Here is a 22,667-nt window from a genome sequence, read left to right as displayed (position 1 = left end):
CCTCACACCATATAGTTGTCAAACATTTCATTTCCAACACATCCACCCTCCTCCGCACAACCCTATCTATAGCCCATGCCTCGCAATCATATAACATTACTGGAACCACTATTCCTTCAAACATACCCATTTTTGCTCTGAGATAATGTTCTCACCTTCCACACATTCTTCAACGCTCCCAGAACTTGTGCCCCCTCCCCCACCCTGTGACTCACTTCCGCTTCCATGGTTCTATCTGCTGCCAAATCCACTACCAGATATCTAAAAACACTTCACTTCCTCCAGCTCCTCTCCATTCAAACTTACCGCCCAATTGACTTGTCCCTTAACTCTACTGAACCTAATATCCTTGGTCTTATTCACATTTACTCTCAGCTTTCTTCTTTCAAACACTTTACCAATTTAAGTCACCAGCTTCTGCAGTGTCTCACCTGAATCAGCCACCAGCGCTGTATGATCAGCGAACAACAACTGACACTTTCCAAGCCCTTTCCTCCACACCAGACTGCATACTTGCCCCTTCACCCAAAACTCTTGCATTCACCTCCCTAATAATCCCATCCATAAACTAATCAAACAACCATGGAGACATCATGCACCCCAGACACAAACCAACATTCATTGAGAACCAATCACTTTCCTCTCTTCCTACTCGTACACATGCCTTACATCCTCGATAAAAGCTTTTCATTGCTTCTGGCAACTTACCTCCCACACCATATACTCTCAATACCTTCCACAGAGCATATCTATCAACTCTATCGTATGCCTTCTCCAGATCCATAAATGCTGCATACAAATCCATTCAAAATATAACTCATATTCAATAATCATGAGTAAATACTTATTGCTCACCAAACTATTGATATCTTGGCTTATAAATGTCACTGTTTAAAAGATAATTAAACTGAATTGCCCTGCGCAAAACAATTCAAAAGATGCTTATACTATTGAAGGCATTTTACTCTTTATTACAATACAAACTTTGTTCCAAAAATACAATTTGTGAAAAAATGTATCAGACCACAAACCTTCCATCATGAGAGGCTTGGACACTATCTGGTACTGCTGGCTAGATGAGGTGGCTCCAGGATTCACGTTAGGGACAGAATCCTTCCTGAAATAAAATGAGGATGTGTGGAGCAGGAATGGAGGTTAATGGCATCTAATGATCAGTTCTTGAGATGGAGTTCTATGATATGACTGAGAAAGGAATGGCAGGTGGACTGGAACTGAAGTGACAGTAAGACAATACTGTGCTGCTTTAAAGACAGTTCAACACTTTAAAGAATGTTGTAATATGAAGCATGTCAGCAACAGCAAAAAAATGTAGAAGCTGAATTATTGAAGGAAGCACACAGGTGAGGTGTTATGCAATCAAAAGCCAGCAAAAAATAAAATGATGGGGGAGTTGCTATACACATCAAATAAGGAAGCATAGGAGGATGTCATATAAAATGCAAGGAATGTCCATTTGATAATGAGAAAATAAATCCTGGGTGTGAAACATGGATGTCTATTAACATCTTCATGCATTAATTCAGCTAAATATGTATCTAATACACTTCATGTCATTTTGTGCAAAACACAATGCATATCTATCCAAATACAAAAAATATGCCAAACAAGTAGCTTTTTTTCAAGTTACTGACACCATTTTCACATAGTTCCCTTTAAACATTTCTAACAATTCTTTCATTAATAAGATGGGAAATAATCATGACAAATACATAATCATCACTTGATTACACATCTTATTAATACTGTTTGACCTGCAGACTCACTATTCATCATCTTCAACTAATCAAAATATCAAATACTTCTTTTTATCTTGTACTTATCTATTACAGGTTGAGCATCCCTAATCCGAAATACCTCAAAATCTAAAACTTTTTGAGCAGTAACATAATGTTAAGAGTGGAAAATTCCACCTCACCTCACACACCACTGGGCTTTGACACTCGGCTGAGGCCAGTTTGTTACAAACCAATGTCACCACCACACCGACATGCATTACTCACTGTTTTTTGCTTATTCTCTGCTTTGTGTAAATAAGTGTAAGAAGTGATTGCTTATCAGTAGCATCCAAATTCAGTCAGGAAAGAAGGTGATGTCAAACTACCACAGACAGACCAAATGGGTGGCTGAGGTTGTGACACCTTAGCTTTCTGATGGTTCAGTCACACAAACTTTGTTTCATGTGCAAAATTATCAAAAATATTGTATACATTACCTTCAGTATATGTGTATAAGTTTTATATGAAACGAATAGATTTTGTGTTTAGACTTGGGTCCCCTCCCCAAGATATCTCATTATCTATCATCCATTATGACAAATGTGGAAAACAGGATGGTTTGGAAACAAACGGGTTAGAGCTGAGATATACCTCAACTTTTTGACTGTTAACCGCCTTCCTCAGGAGACACTAATTCCTGCCTTTGGCGGGACCATATTCCCCAGCAAGTGATGGTCACCCAGTCAGATGCCTTGGCGTATCGTTCTCTGATTGGATTGTTTGTCCCGATGCCTCCACCTGTTCACAGTGATCTCCACTGCCTCAAGCAATCGGCAGACAAACCCAAAACCTGTGTTAACATTGTTCTTAACCCCTTCCTCTACATAAACCTTCACACTATCGCTAAACAATCGATGCCAATGCAACTACAGGCAAGTGACGAACCATTTAGTGAAAGTGTGAAATCTTACCTAAAGGAAGAGCTTAAGAACAACATTTACATAGGGTTTGGTTGGTTACATCTGCTGGTCACATCAAGCAGTGGAGATCACTGTGAATGGGTGGAGGCAGCAAGTCAAGCAATCCAATCAGAGTGATATGCCAAGGCATTTGACTGGGTAACCATCACTTGCTGGGAACACAGTCCCACCAAATACTGGAATCAGTATCTCTTGAGAAAGACTGTTGAATGGTTGAAACGTTGAGGTATGTCTCAGCTCTAACCTGTTTGTTTCCATACCTTCCTGTTTTTCACATTTCTCTTTATGTATATGCAAATATTCCAAAATCAGAAACACTTCTAGTCCCAGGCATTCAGATACGGGATACTCAACCTGTAAAGCATGAGATGAACGGATCATGAAAGGAATGACAGTTAAAGAGAAAGGTGTTGCAGTAAATGCAGGATTTCTGACAAATGTCGGTTAAAGTGGCTTAGTCATGTTGAGAGCATGGGTGACAACTGAGTACCTTGGAGGATTAATGTCAAAAATGGAGGGAACATAGTGAAAGGGGAGATCAAGAAGGATGTATGAAGTACGGGAGGCTTTGGGGTAGTTGAGCCTGATCATTCAAGGGGGTTTAAAGGCAAGCAAGTGATGGACAGACATGGTGTAGAGTGATATACCATCAATGGTCTGACCCATAACATATGAAAAGTTCATATGAAAAAATGTGACTATTTTTCATTCGTTTCTAACTCTCCCTCACTAACAAAGAAGAAAGCTTGGCATAAATAAAAAGAGTAAGGTAATCTTTAAAAAAAAAAAAAAGGCATAACTCAGGCAAAATCAAAACTAGAATACTGGATCTCTTACTAATCAGTTCTTCTGATGCCAGAAAAAAGTTGCATGTGCATATGTTTTAAGTTTATGAACAAGCTTATTTTGCATTTTAATACAACTTCCAATGTTAGAAGGGTAACAATGAATGTCAAAGTGATCCTGAAGTGTCTTCCATGTTATGCACATGACACAAAAGTACGTCCAAGTCACAAAGGCAGAACTTTTGATCTAAATAACAATCCCCATCATGACCAAGACTCCACTTGAACAACTGGGAATACATCCCAAACTCTGGCCATGATTTATAAATAAAGGGAGATTGTAAATTTCATAAAAAATTCAGAAACAGAAAGATAAGTCAGAGAATCAAATCAAAAACAAAAAACTTCTTTACAGTAATTTTATCTAATGTCTTCACTAACCTTGCCATAGTTATAGCAGGATTTGGTGATGTTGACCTCTGCTCACTATTACTACGGGCACGTGAAAGTATGACTGGAGTAGGTGTCCCAACACCAGTGTTTTGTGAGCTTTCTCCATCAACTCCATCACCATCTATTGCTCGTCCTGGTGGGCGGCCAGCATCTCCTGAGAATATAGCATTCCTAGTCCCTTCACTGATTCTAAGGACACCTCCTGTACCCCCACTGCTGCTGTAGCTTCCCCTTTTCTCCCAGTCATCATGATAGCGTCCACCACGCTTTTCCCAGTTATGAGTGTGGGGGTTGTCATAATGGTTGTAGCTGCCAGGTCCACCCTTGTAGTCATGGGGTGGTTTACCTAGTACCTGAATCACAGGAGCTCGCATGCTGTCAGGCAAGAAAGTTTCAAATTCCCGATCAGGCTGAAAATAAAAAATGCAAGTAAATATACCAGTTCAGTTAAGGAGAAAACTATCTATCATACACACCCTCTAAAGACACACTCCTGATAATCTCACTGAAGCAGTATAAAGGATAGAAACAACAATCATACAATTATCACAAATGCAATGTTACTTTTCCTAACAAGTATCACAATAGACAATATATATAAATCAAATAAAAGGGTGTTGCATGGAACACTTGTACCCTCAGTTCATCACTAATGGTTGTGAAATGAGAATTGATGGAAATGTAGTCTGGAAAGTATCAAAAACAAGTGTTTTAAGTTCCAAGATCAAAAGGGATATAAACAGTTTGAGGCTGGAAATCCTCCCCTCCCATTTAAATTTTTCCAAAAGATGGAAGAGAGAAGAGGACCAAGTGAGGATATTCCCTCTAAGGATCAGTCCTCTGTTCTCAGTGCTACCTTGCTAATGCAGTAAATGGCAAATGTATATGTGAAAGAAGAAAGCTGAAGGTAGACGTGAATAAGAGCGAGGGTATTAGGTACAGTAGGGTTGAGGGACAAGTCAATTGGGAGGTAAGTTAGAATGGAGAAAAACTAGAGGAAGTGAAGTGTTTTCGATATCTGGGAATGGATTTGGCAGCAGATGGAACCATGGAAGCAGAAGTGAATCATAGGGTGGGGGAGGGGGCAAAAGTTCTGTGAGCGTTGAAAAATGTGTGGAAGTCGAGAACATTATCTCGGAAAGCAAAAATGGGTATGTTTGAAGGAATAGTGGTTCCAACAATGTTATATGGTTGCAAGACGTGGGCTATAGATAGAGTTGTGCGGAGGAGGGTGGATGTGCTGTAAATGAGATGTTTGAGGACAATATGTGGTGTGAGGTGGTTTGATCGAGTAAGTAATGAAAGGGTAAGAGAGATGTGTGGTAATAAAAAGAGTGTGGTTTAGAGAGCAGAAGAGGGTGTTTTGAAATGGTTTGGCCACATGGAGAAAATGAGTGTGGAAAGATTGACAAAGAGGATATATGTGTCAGAGGTGGAGGGAAGAGGGAGAAGTGGGAGACCAAATTGGAGGTGGAAAGATGGAGTGAAAAAGATTTTGAGTGATTGAGGCCTGAACATGCAGGAGGGTGAAAGGCATGCAAGGAATAGAGTGAATTGGAATGATGTGGTATACCAGGGTCGACATGCTGTCAATAGATTGAACCAGGGCATGTGAAGTGTCTGGGGTAAACCATGGAAAGTTCTGTGGTGCCTGGATGTGGAAAGGGAGCTGTGGATTCGGTGCATTATACATGACAGCTAAAGACTGAGAGTGAATGAATGTGGCCTTTGTTGTCTTTCCCTAGCGCTACCTCGCGCACATGCGGGGGGAGAGGGTTGTCGCCAGCTTCTGCAGTTTCTCACCAGAATCTGCCACCAGCGCTGTACCATCAGTGAACAACAACTGACTCACTTCCTAAGCTCTCTCATCCACAACAGACTACATACTTGCCCCTCTCTCCAAACTCTTGCATTCACCTCCCTAACAACCCCATCCATAAACAAATTAAACAACCATGGAGACATCACGCACCCCTGCCGCAAACCAACATTCACTGAGAACTAATCACTTTCCTCTCTTCCTACTCATACAAAAGCCTTACATCCTTGATAAAAACTTTTCACCGCTTCTAACAACTTGTCTCCCACACCATATATTCTTAATACCTTCCGCAGAGCATCTCTATCAACTCTATCATATGCCTTCTCCAGATCCATAAATGATACATACAAATAAATTTGCTTTTCTAAGTGTTTCTCACATACATTCTTCAAAGCAAACACCTGATCCACACATCCTCTACCACTTCTAAAACCACATTCCTCTTCTCAATCTCATGCTCAGTACATGCCTTCACTCTCTCAATCAATACCCTTCCATATAATTTCCCAGGAATACTCAACAAACTTATACCTCTGTAATTTGAGCACTCACCTTTATCCCTTTTGCCTTTGTACAATGGCACTAAGCAAGCATTCCGCCAATCCTCAGGCACCTCATGAGTCATTTATCTATTTATTTTACTTTGTCACTGTCTGAGTCATACATACATTGAATAACCTTACCAACCAGTCAACAATACAGTCACCCCCATTTTTAATAAATTCCACTGCAGTACCATCCCAACCCGCTGCCTTGCCAGCATTCACCTTCCACAAAGCTTTTACTACCTCCTCTCTGTTTACGAAATCATTCTCCCTAACCCACTCACTTTGCACACCACCTCGACCAAAACACCCTATGTCTGCCACTCTATCAACTAACACATTCAACAAACCTTCAAAATACTTACTCCATCTCCTTCTCACATCACCACTACTTGTTATCACCTCCCCATTAGCTCCCTTCAATGATGCTCCCATTTGTTCCCTTGTCTTCCACACTTTATTTACCTCCTTCAAAAACATCTTTTTATTCTCCCTAAAATTTAATGATACTCTCTCATCCCAACTCTCATTTGCCCTCTTTTTCACCTTTCTCTTGACCTCTTGCCTCTTTCTTTAATACATCTCCCCCTCATTTGCATTTTTTCCCTGCAAAAATCATCCAAATGCCTCTCTCTTCTCTTTCACTAATAATCTTGCTTCTTCATCCCATCACTCACTACCCTTTCTAATTGCACACCTCCCATGCTTCTCACGCCACAAGCATCTTTTGCGCAAGCCATCACTGCTTCCCTAAATACATCCCATTCCTCCCACACTCCCTTTACATCCTTTCTTCTCACCTTTTTCCATTCAGTACTCAGTCTCTCCTGGTACTTCCTCACACAAGTCTCCTTCCTAAGCTCACTTACTCGCACCACTCTCTTCACCCCAACATTTTCTTCTTTTCTGAAAACCTCTACAAGTCTTCACCTTCGCCTTCACAAGATAATGATCAAATATCCCTCCATTTGCACCTCTCAGCACATTAACATCCAAAAGTCTCTTTTTCACGCACCTATCAATTACCACGTAATCCAATAACGCTCTCTGGCCATCCTCCTACTTACGTACGTATGCTTATGTATATCTCTCTTTTTAAACCAGGTATTCCCAATCACCAGTCCTTTTTCAGCACACAAATCTACAAGCTCTTCACCATTTCCAATTACAACACTGAACACCCCAAGAAAACCAATTTTTCCCCCAACTGCCACATTACTCATCTTTGCATTTAAATCACCCATCCCTATAACCCGGTCTCGCGCATCAAAACTACTAACACACTCACTCAGCTGCTCCCAAGACACTTGCCTCTCATGATCTTTCTTCTCATGTCCAGGTGCATAGGCACCAATAATCACCCATCTCTCTCCATCCACTTTCAGTTTTACCCACATCAATCTAGAGTTTACTTTCGTACACTCTATCACATACTCCCACCACTCCTGTTTCAGGATATATATGAGATAGGTGGAGGGAACAAGGAGACGTATGAGACCAAATTGGAGGTGGAAGGATGGGGTGAAAAGGATTTTGAGCGATCAGGGCCTGAACACATAAATCCTCTTTGTTAATCTTTCCTCACTCATTCTCTCCATATGTCCAAACTATTTCAACACACCCTCTTCTGCTCTCTCAACCATACTCTTTATATTTCCACTCATCTCAACTCTCTTATCCTTACATTACTTACTCGATCAAACCACCTCACACCACATACTGTACTCAAATACTTCAATTCCAACACATCCACTCTCCTCCGTACAAGACTCTCTATAGTCCATGCCTCACAACCATATTACGTTGTTGGAATTACTATTCCTTCAAAATTACCCATTTTTTGCTCTCTGAGATGACGTTCTCTCCTTCCACACATTCTTGATCGCTCCCAGAACCTTTGCCCCCTCCCCTACCCTGTGACTCAATTTCGCTTCTATTTTTCCACTTGCTGCTAAATCCATTCCCTGATCTTAAAACACTTCCTCCAAAATTTCTCCATTCAAACTTACATCCCAATTAACATGAGCCTTGACCCTGCTGAACCTAATAACCATGCTCTTATTCACATTTACTCTGAACTTTCTCCTTTCACACACTTTTCCAAACTCGGTCACCAACTTCTGCAGTTTCTCACTCAAATCAGCCATCAGTGTTGTATCAACGGCGAACAACAACTGACTCACTTTCCAGGTCCTCTCATCCCCAACAGACTGCACACTCTCCCCTCTCTCAAAACTCTTGCATTTACCTCCCTAACCACCCCATCCATAGACAAATTAAACAACCATGAAGACATCACACACCCCTGCCACACTAGGAACAAATCACTTTCCTTCTCTAGATCCATAAATGCTACATACAGGATCATCTGTTTGTCTAAGTATTTCTACCACATTCTTCAAAGCAAACACCTGATCCACACATCCTCTACCACTTCTGCAACCAGTGCTCCTCTCCAATCTGATACTCTGTACATGCCTTCACCCTCTCAATCAATACCCTCCCATACAATTTACCATGAACACTCAAAATTATGCCTCTGTAGTTTGAACATTCACCTTTATCCCCTTTGCCTTTGTCCACTGACACTATGCATTCATTCCACCAATCCTCAGGGACTTCATCATGATCCATACATACAGATATCCTCACAACTAACCAACAACATAGTCATCCCCTTTCTTAATAAATTCAACTGCAAAACCATTCAAGCCCACTGCCTTGCTGGATTTCATCTTCCACAAAGCTTTCACTACCTCTTTTCTCTAAACCAAACCATTCTCCCTCACCATCTCACTTTGCACACCACCCTTACCAAAACACCAGACATTTGCTACTCTATCATCAAACATATTCAACAAACCTTCAAAATACTCACTCCATCTCCTCACCTGTTATCACTTCCCCCTTCACTGATGTTCCCATTTGTTCACTTGTCTTATGCACGTTATTTACTTCCTTCCAAAACATCTTTTTATTCTCCCTAAGCTTAATAATGATACTCTCTTACCCCAACTCTCATTTGCCCTCTTTTTCAACCCCTGCACCTCTCTCTTGACCTCCTCCCACTTTCTTTTATACATCTCCAAGTCATTTGTACTCCTTCCTTGTAAGTATTGTTCAAACATCTCTGTTTATATCTTTCACCAACAACTTACTTCTTCAACCCACCAATCACTACCCTTTCTCATCTGCCCACCTCCCATCTTTCTCATGCCATATGAATCTTTTCCACATGCCATCATTGCTTCCCTAAATACCCCCCATTCCTCACCCACTCTTCTCATGTCATTTGCTCTTATGTTTCGCCATTCTACACTCAATCTTTCCTGGTTCTTCCTCACCCAAGGCTCCTTTCCAAGCCCACTTACTCTGACAACTCTCTTCTCTCCCAACATTTTCTCTTCTCTGAAAACCTCAACAAATCCAAGTCTCTCTTTTACATATCTATAAATACATACATTCTCCAACCTAACCATAAAAAACTGGTTTCAATTTCTTGCCTGACATGGTAGACTTTAGTTGTTTTTTCACATAAATGAAGTAATGACAAAGGTTATAGACACAACTACATTTTTTTCATGGCAACAATGATAATGTTAGAGAAACTGCCTTAATAAAGATATATACTTTTGAGTGTCATTTATAACTAAGTCAGAACACGTGCACCATTTATGCGTGCACCATTTACAACTGAATCGCAACACATATTCCTTCTCACCACCTAAAATGATTCAAGTCCATAGCTGTCAAAAAACAGTTTGTTCACCCTAAATGGTTTGCCAACCTTGCCCAACCACGAAAAGGCACCAACATCTTGTAAGGCACCACCCTACATGGTGGTTGACTGAAACTTCACACTTAAGTGTTGACTGTCAGTTCAAGGGCTGCAACCCACTTACTGATCCATCTTTTTCTCTTTTTACTCTGCTTTCAGGATTATCCAGATATTATATGGATGTTATAAGAAGTGTTGTGTAAATGTGTTTTATGCATCACAATTCTTAAGCAATGATGATACCATGTTTTTTATGAGCGTTTATGAGTGATATCAGGCTGTTTAGCAACCCTTTACATCAGGCACTTTAAGTTTCCATGCCTATCAAGTTTCTTGAACATTACGAGTGTATGCTATGTACTGCAAAGCATGAACACAGATGTAGTCATGATTATATGTCTATTGTGAGTGATTATGAATAAGCAACAAGGTGCTACTTAACGTTCCCTTAAATTCATCTAATTCATTTCTTTCCATTCCTTACAATATATTCATCATTATCAGTGTAAGGAGCAAGAAATCGAGCTTGCAATTGAGAAAGTTTATGCTATCCTGTAGACATCAACCCTAACTACCAATATAGACTCTTTATATTAATTCTTCTCCTCTCATCCCTCCTATCAGATGTGTTTTATAGAATCATCCATACCATATATGGACACTTAAGTTTTTGCTTTGAAAAAAGTATTACAAAAAAACAATATTTATTTTCATATTTTACTGGTGAATTTCTTTTGGAATGGTGCTGCATATTCATTAAACAGCCAAAGGATTAATGTTCACCTTTCTCTTGGCCATTCTCTGATATTTCGGACAGAGATCATTAAGTTCAGACAGAATTTTTATGTTTAGTAAGCTAATGCCTTGAAGCCTTGAAGAATGTGTGGAAGTCGAGAACATTATCTCCGAAAGCAAAAATGGCTATGTTTGAAGGAATAGTGGTTCCAACAATGTTGTATGGTTGCGAGGCGTGGGCTATGGATACAGCTGTGCGCAGGAGGGTGGATGTGCTGGAAATGAGTTGTTTGAGGACAATATGTGGTGTGAGGTGGTTTGATCGAGTAAGTAATGTAAGGGTAAGAGAGATGTGTGGAAATAAGAAGAGCGTGGTTGAGAGAGCAGAAGAGGGTGTTTTGAAATGGTTTGGGCAAATGGAGAGAATGAGTGAGGAAAGACTGATCAAGAGGATATATGTGTTGGAGGTGGAGGGAACAAGGAGAAGTGGGAGACCAAATTGGAGGTGGAAAGATGGAGTGAAAAAGATTTTGAGTGATCAGGGCTTGAACATGCAGGCGGGTGAAAGGCGGGCAAGGAATAGAGTGAACTGGATCGATGTGGTATACAGGGTCGACGTGCTGTCAATGGATTGAATCAGGGCATGTGAAGCGTCTGGGGTAAACCATGGAAAGTTCTGTGGGGCCTGGATGTGAAAAGGGAGCTGTGGTTTCGGGCATTATTGCATGACAGCTAGAGACTGAGTGTGAACGAATGGGGCCTTTGTTGTCTTTTCCTACCGCTACCTCGCACACATGAGGGGGGAGGGGGATGTTATTCCATGTGTGGCGAGGTGGCAATGGGAATGAATAAAGGCAGACAGTGTGAATTGTGTGCATGTGTGTATATGTATATGTCTGTGTATATATATGTGTACACTGAGATGTATGGGTACGTATATTTGCGTGTGGGGATGTGTATGTATATACATGCGTATGGGGGTGGGTTGGGCCATTTCTTTCGTCTGTTTCCTTGCGCTACCTCGCAAATGCGGGAGACAGTGACAAAGCAAAATAAAAAATAGAATAGTAAGCTAATGGATTAAATCTAAATGGCCAATGTTTCATAGAGCTGGAAGTATTTTCCCATAAAGCCCTCAATGCTTTTAAGAACATTTCTTGATTTACTATTACAATGAGTGTAAACTCTGTGATTAAGAACTCTATGATTAAGAAGTATTTCATTAGATGCTATCTCAATAATTCCTATCATTTGAGGCATAGAGTCCTGTATCCTGACATTAATTCATTCATCTTCCTTTCAATTAATCAGTATTTGCATATAACACTCTAGAGTACTGAATGACATTCCAAACTGCCCAATGCATCAAAATCAATCAAGAAAATTTGATATCTGGACACACCTTAACCACTAAAGAAGTTACTTGGGGCTTTCATAATTTCTGTTTATTCTTTTTACATAAAAATTATGAACCCATTCTTTCATTAACTTCATATGTCGTTAAACAAAATAAAATAATCGTGCTATGCATCTGTTATGGTATACTATAAGCACAATTCCAGTCCTGAAAAACAAAGTCACTCAAAAATATCCTACACAAGTGGTGATGGGGAGCTAAATCTGGTTCCCTTCAGGATTGTCTCAGACCAAATATAGCTTAATATAACCAGGTTTACCTTGTACAGAATAATACAGCCAACAGATGTGAAAGAATTTCACTGAATGCAGCAACTTTCCTTCTTTTACTCACGAAAATATTCTAAATAAGATTGCAAAAGATAGCATACACTGTTACGAACCTCCTACACGACCACTATTTCTTATGAATTTACAATATCAATTCAAAGATAATTTTTTTTTTTTACGATACAATTTCTGAAACCTTTACATCGAGTATACATGGAGTACCCAGGTTCAACCCAAACAAAAACACAGGAAGTCTACTGGCTCTCCTGTGTACAATAAGCAATTTCAAAATGAGTTGAGCATGAAATATTCCATCAGGTCAAGTAACGAGAGTATTGCTGAAGTTAACAGCATCACTGCAAAGTTAATAATCTATCGTCCAAGTTAATAATTACGTGAACACGAACGCATTTCCTACCAGAACAATCCTCCACCTCGTCTCAGTAACCATACCCAGAAAACTCTTTCAACCTCTCTCAAAAATCACGATAATCCTTCCATACTCTAGATGATTAAGTGTGCTTCACTTTCGTGTCCTCAAACGACTCCAAGACAGCTGTAAATGAATGACTGTCTGAAGGTCGACGATAACGCAATCAAGCTACAAACATCAACATTTGTCCACCTTTCACACATTATACCCAAGACACTCACAAACCTTTTGGAATACTCTTCGTATCTTCCTCTTATTTCTTGCCTTGTCGCCTACATCGGCCATAATAATCCTTAACAGGACATGTTTTTTCCTGCGGTCAGCATTCCCCCTCGCTAGTAAGCAGCCATGTTGGACATCACTGGCGAGCCACAGAAAATGGGAACAAGAAGATTAGCAATACGTTCATTTAAATTGTTCTATACGTATGCGCTTAACCTTGTCATATTACTACAATATATATATATATATATATATATATATATATATATATATATATATATATATATATATATATATACAGGGTCCAGCACTGGAAACAGACAGGTTATTTGGGGTGTGTGTCTGACTTTAGAAAACTTGGATGAAGTTATTGTGTTAGATACCTGAGAGTGGATATGGCAGTTTGGAACCATGGGAGCTGAAATGAGCCACAGGAAGGAGTAGGCGAATATCCTGAGAGCATGGAGGGATGTGTGGTAAGGGAGTTCACTATCAGACAGGGGATGTTTGGGAGGAAGGTAGTCTCGACGGTGTCGTATGGTTGTGAAGCATGGGCTCTGGACGAGAATATACGGAAGAGGGTGAATGTTTTGGGAATGATATGTTTGAGGACAATATGCACTGTGAGGAGGGTTGATTGTGTAAAAAAAAAAGATAGGGTAAGATAGAAGTGTGGTAATGTAAAGAGTAGGGTAAAGGACGCTAAAGAGTTTGTGCTGAAATGTTTCTAAACACATCATGATAATGAACCACTTCAACTTCATATTACGTCGTATCTTTTGATGATCCAACTAAGCTTTGTGTGTCTTACATGACTGTTGATTAAAAACAATTACTAGATCCATACTGTACCAACTCCTTCACAATTTTGTTCCGATACTAAATCGTTTTTGATCACGTTAACCGGTGATAACAATAATGCAAGTACTGAGTATTCATATACTTAACTGTTGTTTCTTGTCTATCATCTCGTTCTGTCTGAGCTTAATGAATGGTTTTACCCTTAAAGTTAATATCAGAAGCAAATCGTCAAATACCAATATTCTGCTCAACTATTAATGTAAATATCTGAGGATGTTCTTTAAGGTTGAGACAAGTGGAGACGAATCTTTTTTTATTCCAGCAGAATGCACTCCTCAGGGATACATGCTTCTAACTGATGTAATTTGAATGTGTAGAGTTTCACTTGTTGTGAAAGCTTAAAAAAAGGCGAACAACATCAATATCCATTCTTGTTATAAATATACGACACAAGTTCAGCTGGCACTACGCCGACAGTGATTCCTGGCGACGGTAGGAAGGTCTGTCAGCTCATGACTGAAGCCGATCATAGCAGTCAACGAATTTATCAATACATGACGGGTCTTCCTTTCTTCTGACTCTACATCAGATAATACAGATACACAAATCAAGTGTATCTTCCTTTCTTATGACTCTACATCAGATAATACAGATACACAAATTAAGTGTATCTTCTTTTATTATGACTACATCATAATGGGAGCGGGGGGCTGGAAATCCTCCCCTCTCGTTTTTTTTTTAATTTTCCAAAAGAAGGAACAGAGAAGAGGGCCAGGCGAGGATATTTCCTCAAAGGCCCAGTCCTCTGTTCTTAACGCTACCTCGCTGTCGCGGGAAATGGCGGATAGTATGAAAAAAAAAAAAAAAAAAAAAAAAACATCAGATAATACAGATACACAAATTAAGTGTATCTTCCTTTCTTCTGACTCTACATCAGATAATACAGATACACAAATTAAGTGTATCTTCCTTTCCTCTGACTCTACATCAGATAATACAGATACACAAATTAAGTGTATCTTCCATTCCTCTGACTCTACATCAGATAATACAGATACACAAATTAAGTGTATCTTCCTTTCCTCTGACTCTACATCAGATAATACAGATACACAAATTAAGTGTATCTTCCTTTCCTCTGACTCTACATCAGATAATACAGATACACAAATTAAGTGTATCTTCCTTTCCTCTGACTCTACATCAGATAATACAGATACACAATTAAGTTTTCATCACATTTCGCACAAATGTAGAGTTAATGCCTGGACCATTCTACACTTGTATGTGGTCAATTGTTTCACCTTTGCAGTTAGTTACAAGGAGATAGACCGTTCTTTAGCACGAGAGAGGCTTTACACGTAATGATACCATGCATGGCCAAGAATTATTAAGAAATCATGAAGATGCTCAGGTACTTCGACTGGTGAATACAAAAATGGCAGATCCCGGTTCACAGCCAAGCCCGACAGACCGTTACATGGTTTACACAGATCGCTCACATACCCTGTTGACATCACGTCGTCTACTTACAACGTATCGTTCCAATTCACTTGATTGTGTGCACATCTTTCACTCTCCTGCATGATTAGGTCCCGATCACTTAAAACATTTTTCACTCCATCCTTTCATCTCCAGTTTGGTCTCCTGCGTCACCTCTTCCTCTACATTTCTGACACATAACTCCTTTGTCAACCCCCTCCCCATTCATTCTCTTCACATGTCCAGACCATTTCAGCACTTTCTCTTCAGCTCAATAAACCACACTCTTATTGATACACTTCTCTTTTACCCTTTTATTGCTTACTCGATCGAACCATCTCAGGTTACACAATGTCCTTAAACATCACATTTCCAACAAATCCATCCTCATCCGCACATGCGATGCATGGGCTACAGCCCATGCATCGCATCCTTACAACATAACGATCGTTAAGACTGCTATACCCTCCAACATACCATTTTTTCCCCTCCAAGACAACACTCCCTCTTTCCCACAAACCTTTCCATGTTTATCCCAGGACGCTTAACATGCCCTGGTTCAGTCCATTGACAGCACGTCGACCCTAGTACACCACATCGTTCCAGTTCACTCTATCCGTGCACGCCTTTCACCCTTCTGCATGTTCAGGCCCCAATCGCTGAAGATATATTTTCACTATATCCTTTCAACTCAAGTTTAGTCTCCCGCGTCATTTTTTCCCCTCCACTTCTGACATTTCCGCTTTGTCAAACTACCCTCGCTCATTCTCTCCGTATGTTCAAACCATTTCAGCACATCCACTTCATCTCTCCCACTCTATTTATAACCTTATCTCTCTCTAACCCTTTCATTACTTAATCAAACTACCTCACACAATATTGTTCTAACACATTTCATTTCCAACACATCCACCCTCCTCCATTTAGCCTTATCTATAACCCATGCCTCGCATCCATATGATATAGATGGGACTACTATTCCTTCGAACATATCCAATTTAGCCCTCCTATATAATTATCTCTTTTCCCACACATTCTTCAGCGCTCCCAGAACCTTGGCCCCCCTCCCCCGCCTTATGACTTACTTCCGCCTCGATGGTTCCATTCCATTTGCTGCTATGCTCACTCTTAGGTAACTGAAACACTTCACTTTTTCCTATTTCTTTCCACGCAAACTAATCCCAATTAACTTCATCTTTGCTAAACCTATTAACTAACCTTGCTTTACATTCACTGTCAACTATCTCCTTTCACATAATCTTGCAAACTAAGTCACCAACGCCTGCAGTTTCTTACTTGCATCTGTTACCCGATATATATATATATATATATATATATATATATATATATATATATATATATATATATATATATATATTTTTTTTTTTTTTTTTTTTTTTTTTTGCTTTGTCGCTGTCTCCCGCGTTTGCGAGGCAGCGCAAGGAAACAGACGAAAGAAATGGCCCAACCCACCCCCATACACATGTATATACATACGTCCACACACGCAAATATACATACCTACACAGCTTTCCATGGTTTACTCCAGACGCTTCACATGCCCTGATTCAATCCACTGACAGCACGTCAACCCCGGTATACCACATCGCTCCAACTCACTCTATTCCTTGCCCTCCTTTCACCCTCCTGCATGTTCAGGCCCCGATTACACAAAATCTTTTTCACTCCATCTTTCCACCTCCAATTTGGTCTCCCTCTTCTCCTCGTTCCCTCCACCTCCGACACATATATCCTCTTGGTCAATCTTTCCTCACTCATTCTCTCCATGTGACCAAACCATTTCAAAACACCCTCCTCTGCTCTCTCAACCACGCTCTTTTTATTTCCACACATCTCTCTTACCCTTACGTTACTTACTCGATCAAACCACCTCACACCGCACATTGTCCTCAAACATCTCATTTCCAGCACATCCATCCTCCTGCGCACAACTCTATCCATAGTCCACGCCTCGCAACCATACAACATTGTTGGAACCACTATTCCTTCAAACATACCCATTTTTGCTCTCCAAGATAATGTTCTCGACTTCCACACATTCTTCAAGGCCCTCAGAATTTTCGCCCCCTCCCCCACCCTATGATCCACTTCCGCTTCCATGGTTCCATCCGCTGCCAGATCCACTCCCAGATATCTAAAACACTTCACTTCCTCCAGTTTTTCTCCATTCAAACTCACCTCCCAGTTGACTTGACCCTCAACCCTACTGTACCTAATAACCTTGCTCTTATTCACATTTACTCTTAACTTTCTTCTTTCACACACTTTACCAAACTCAGTCACCAGCTTCTGTAGTTTCTCACATGAATCAGCCACCAGCGCTGTATCATCAGCGAACAACAACTGACTCACTTCCCAAGCTCTCTCATCCCCAACAGACTTCATACTTGCCCCTCTTTCCAAAACTCTTGCATTCACCTCCCTAACAACCCCACCCATAAACAAATTAAACAACCATGGAGACATCACACACCCCTGCCGCAAACCTACATTCACTGAGAACCAATCACTTTCCTCTCTTCCTACACGTACACATGCCTCACATCCTCGATAAAAACTTTTCACTGCTTCTAACAACTTTCCTCCCACACCATATATTCTTAATACCTTCCACAGAGCATCTCTATCAACTCTATCATATGCCTTCTCCAGATCCATAAATGCTACATACAAATCCATTTGCTTTTCTAAGTATTTCTCACATACATTTTTCAAAGCAAACACCTGATCCACACATCCTCTACCACTTCTAAAACCACACTGCTCTTCCCCAATCTGATGCTCTGTACATGCCTTCACCCTCTCAATCAATACCCTCCCATAATATATATATATATATATATATATATATATATATATATATATATATATATATATATATATATATATTTCATTATACTTTGTCGGTCTCCCGCGTTAGCGAGGTAGCGCAAGGAAACGGACGAAAGAACGGCCCAACCCACTCACATACTCATGTATATACATCCACGTCCACACACGCACATATACATACCTATACATCTCAACGTATACATATATGTACACACAGACATATACATATATACACGTACATAATTCATACTGTCTGCCCTTTATTCATTCCCGTTGCCACCCCGCCACACATGAAATGACAACCCCCCTCCACCCGCATGTGCGCGAGGTAGCGCTAGGAAAAGACAACAAAGGCCACATTCGTTCACACTCAGTCTCTAGCTGTCATGTATAATGCACCGTAACCACAGCTCCCTTTCCACATCCAGGCACCACAGAACTTTCCATGGTTTACTTCGGACGCTTCACATGCCCTGGGTCAATCCACTGACAGCACGTCGACCCCAGTATAACACATAGTTCCAATTCACGCATGTGAATGTTCAGGCCCCGATCACTCAAATTCTTTTTCACCCCATCTTTCCACTTCCAATTTGGTCTCCCACTTCTCCTCATTCCCTCCACTTCTGACACATATATCCTCTTTGTCAATCTTTCCTCACTCATTCTCTCCATGTGACCAAACCATTTCAAAACATCCTCCTCTGCTCTCTCAACCACACTCTTTTTATTACCACACATATCTTTTACCCTTTCATTACTTACTCGATCAAACCACCTCACACCACATATTGTCCTCAAACTTCTCATTTCCAGCACATCCACCCTCCTCCGCACAACTCTATCTATAGCCCACGCCTCGCAACCATATAACATTGTTGGAACCACTATTCCTTCAAACATACCTATTTTTGCTTTCCAAGATAACGTTCTCGACTTCCACACATTTTTCAAAGCTCCCAGAACTTTCGTCCCCTCCCCCACCCTATGATTCACTTCCGCTTCCATGGTTGCATCCGCTGCCAAATCCACTCCCAGATATCTAAAACACTTTACTTCCTCCAGTTTTTCTCCATTCAAACTTACCTCCCAGTTGACTTGTCCCCCAACCCTACTGTACCTAATAACCTTGCTCTTATTCATATTTACTCTCAGCTTTCTTCTTTCACACAGTTTACCAAACTCAGACACCAGCTTCTGCAGTTTCTCACCCGAATCAACCACCAGCCCTGTATCATCAGCGAACAACTGACTCACTTCCCAAGCTCTCTCATCCACAACAGACTGCATACTTGCCCCTCTTTCCAAAACTCTTGCATTCAACTCCCTAACAACCCCATCCGTAAACAAATTAAACAACCATGGAGACATCACCCACCCCTGACGCAAACTAACATTCACTGAGAACCAATCACTTTCCTCTCTTCCTACTCGTACACATGCCTTACATCCTCGATAAGAACTTTTAACTGCTTAATGGCCAGAGAGCGTTATTGGATTACGTGTTAATATATATATATATATATATATATATATATATATATATATATATATAGGGTGTTATGGTCGAGGTGGTGTGCAAAGTGAGAGGGGCAGGAAGAATGATTTGGTAAACAGAGAAGAGGTAGCAAAAACTTTGCGGAATATGAAAGCCGGCAAGGCAGCGGGTTTGGATGTTATTGCAGTGGAATTTATTAAAAAAGGGGGTGACTGTATTGTTGATTGGTTCGTAAGGTTATTTAATGTATGTATGACTCATGGTGAGGTGCCTGAGGATTGGCGGAATGCTTGCATAGTGCCATTGTACAAAGGCAAAGGGGATAAAAGTGAGTGCTCAAATTACAGAGGTATAAGTTTGTTGAGTATTCCTGGGAAATTATATGGGAGGGTATTGATTGAGAGGGTGAAGGCATGCACAGAGCATGAGATTGGGGAAGAGTAGTGTGGTTTTAAAAGTGGTAGAGGATGTGTGGATCAGGTGTTTGCTTTGAAGAATGTATGTGAGAAATACTTAGAAAAACAAATGAATTTGTATGTAGCATTTATGGATCTGGAGAAGGCATATGATAGAGTTGATAGAGATGCTCTGTGGAAGGTATTAAGAATATATGGTGTGGGAGGAAAGTTGTTAGAAGCAGTGAAAAGTTTTTATCGAGGATGTAAGGCATGTGTACGTGTAGGAAGAGAGGAAAGTGATTGGTTCTCAGTGAATGTAGGTTTGCGGCAGGGGTGTGTGATGTCTCCATGGTTGTTTAATTTGTTTATGGATGGGGTTGTTAGGGAGGTAAATGCAAGAGTTTTGGAAAGAGGGGCAAGTATGAAGTCTGTTGGGGATGAGAGAGCTTGGGAAGTGAGTCAGTTGTTGTTCGCTGATGATACAGCGCTGGTGGCTGATTCATGTGAGAAACTGCAGAAGCTAGTGACTGAGTTTGGTAAAGTGTGTGGAAGAAGAAAGTTAAGAGTAAATGTGAATAAGAGCAAGGTTATTAGGTACAGTAGGGTTGAGGGTCAAGTCAATTGGGAGGTGAGTTTGAATGGAGAAAAACTGGAGGAAATGAAGTGTTTTAGATATCTGGGAGTGGATCTGGCAGCGGATGGAACCATGGAAGCGGAAGTGGATCATAGGGTGGGGGAGGGGGCGAAAATTCTGGGGGCCTTGAAGAATGTGTGGAAGTCGAGAACATTATCTCGGAAAGCAAAAATGGGTATGTTTGAAGGAATAGTGGTTCCAACAATGTTGTATGGTTGCGAGGCGTGGGCTATGGATAGAGTTGTGCGCAGGAGGATGGATGTGCTGGAAATGAGATGTTTGAGGACAATGTGTGGTGTGAGGTGGTTTGATCGAGTGAGTAACGTAAGGGTAAGAGAGATGTGTGGAAATAAAAAGAGCGTGGTTGAGAGAGCGGAAGAGGGTGTTTTGAAGTGGTTTGGGCACATGGAGAGAATGAGTGAGGAAAGATTGACCAAGAGGATCTATGTGTCGGAGGTGGAGGGAACGAGAAGAGGGAGACCAAATTGGAGGTGGAAAGATGGAGTGAAAAAGATTTTGTGTGATCGGGGCCTGAACATGCAGGAGGGTGAAAGGAGGGCAAGGAATAGAGTGAATTGGAGCGATGTGGTATACCGGGGTTGACGTGCTGTCAGTGGATTGAATCAAAGCATGTGAAGCGTCTGGGGTAAACCATGGAAAGCTGTGTAGGTATGTATATTTGCGTGTGTGGACGTATGTATATACATGTGTATGGGGGTGGGTTGGGCCATTTCTTTCGTCTGTTTCCTTGCGCTACCTCGCAAACGCGGGAGACAGCGACAAAGTATAATAATAAAAAAAAAAAAAATATATATATATATATATATATATATATATATATATATATATATATATATATATATATATATACATACATATATATATATATATATATATATATATATATATATATATATATATATATATATATATATATATATACGCCCACTCATGTGTATATGCTCACTCATTCTCATCATGTGACCAAACCATTTCAATACACCCTTTTCTGCTCTCTCAACCACACTCTTTATATTACCACACATCTCTCTTACCCTTTCATTACTTACTCGATCAAACTACCTCACATTACACATTGTCCTCAAACATCTCATTTCCAACACATCCACCCTCCTCCGCACAACCCTATCTATAGCCCATGCCTCACAACCATATAAAATTGTTGGAACCACTATTCCCTCCAACATACTCATTTTTGCTTTCTCGCCTTCCACACATTCTTCAACGGTCCCAGAAACTTCTCCCCCTCCCCCAGCCTGTGACTCACGTCCACTTCCATTGTTCCATCCGCTGCCACATCCACTCGCAGATATCTAAAACACTTCACTTCCTCTAGTTTTTCTCCACAAAAACTTACCTCCCAATTTACTTGTCCCTCAACTGCTGAACCTAATAACTTTGCTCTTATTCACATTTACTCTCAGCTTTCCTCTTTCACACAGTTTACCAAACTGAGTCACCAACTTTTGCAGTTTCCCACCCGAATCAGCCACCAGCGCTGTATCATCAGCTAACAACAACCGACTCACTTCCCAAGCTCTCTCATCCACAACAGACTGCATACTTGCCCCTCTCTCCAAAACTCTTGCATTCACCTCCCTAACAACCCCATCCATAAACAATTTAAACAACCATGGAGACATCACGCACCCCTGCCGCAAGCCGACATTCACTGAGAACCAATCACTTTCCTCTCTTCCTACTCGTACACGTGCCTTACATCCTCGATAAAAGCTTTTCGATCCTTCTAGCAACTTACCTTCCACACCATATACTCTTAATACCTTCCACAGAGCATCTCTATC

At 40.6% G+C, this 22,667-nt stretch overlaps 1 protein-coding gene across 1 annotated transcript in view; it reads right to left on the bottom strand.

Moving 5' to 3' along the window:
* LOC139766211 (nonsense-mediated mRNA decay factor SMG9) overlaps nt 1-13,310 on the bottom strand; it is a 69,474-nt gene extending 56,164 nt beyond the window's left edge. Inside the window, exons 1-3 of the mRNA XM_071694516.1 lie at nt 13,179-13,310; nt 3,943-4,364; nt 1,032-1,117 (exon numbers count right to left, since the gene is read on the bottom strand). Of these exons, the coding sequence (XP_071550617.1) occupies nt 1,032-1,117; nt 3,943-4,364; nt 13,179-13,238 (568 nt within the window). The 5' untranslated portion in view covers nt 13,239-13,310. The remainder of the gene's footprint in view (nt 1-1,031; nt 1,118-3,942; nt 4,365-13,178) is intronic.
* Between the last annotated feature and the right edge of the window lie 9,357 nt (nt 13,311-22,667).

The sequence above is a fragment of the Panulirus ornatus genome, chromosome 57 (genome assembly GCF_036320965.1).
Source record: "Panulirus ornatus isolate Po-2019 chromosome 57, ASM3632096v1, whole genome shotgun sequence".
NCBI lineage: Eukaryota > Metazoa > Arthropoda > Malacostraca > Decapoda > Palinuridae > Panulirus > Panulirus ornatus.
This window is presented reverse-complemented; position numbering and strand designations above follow the sequence as displayed.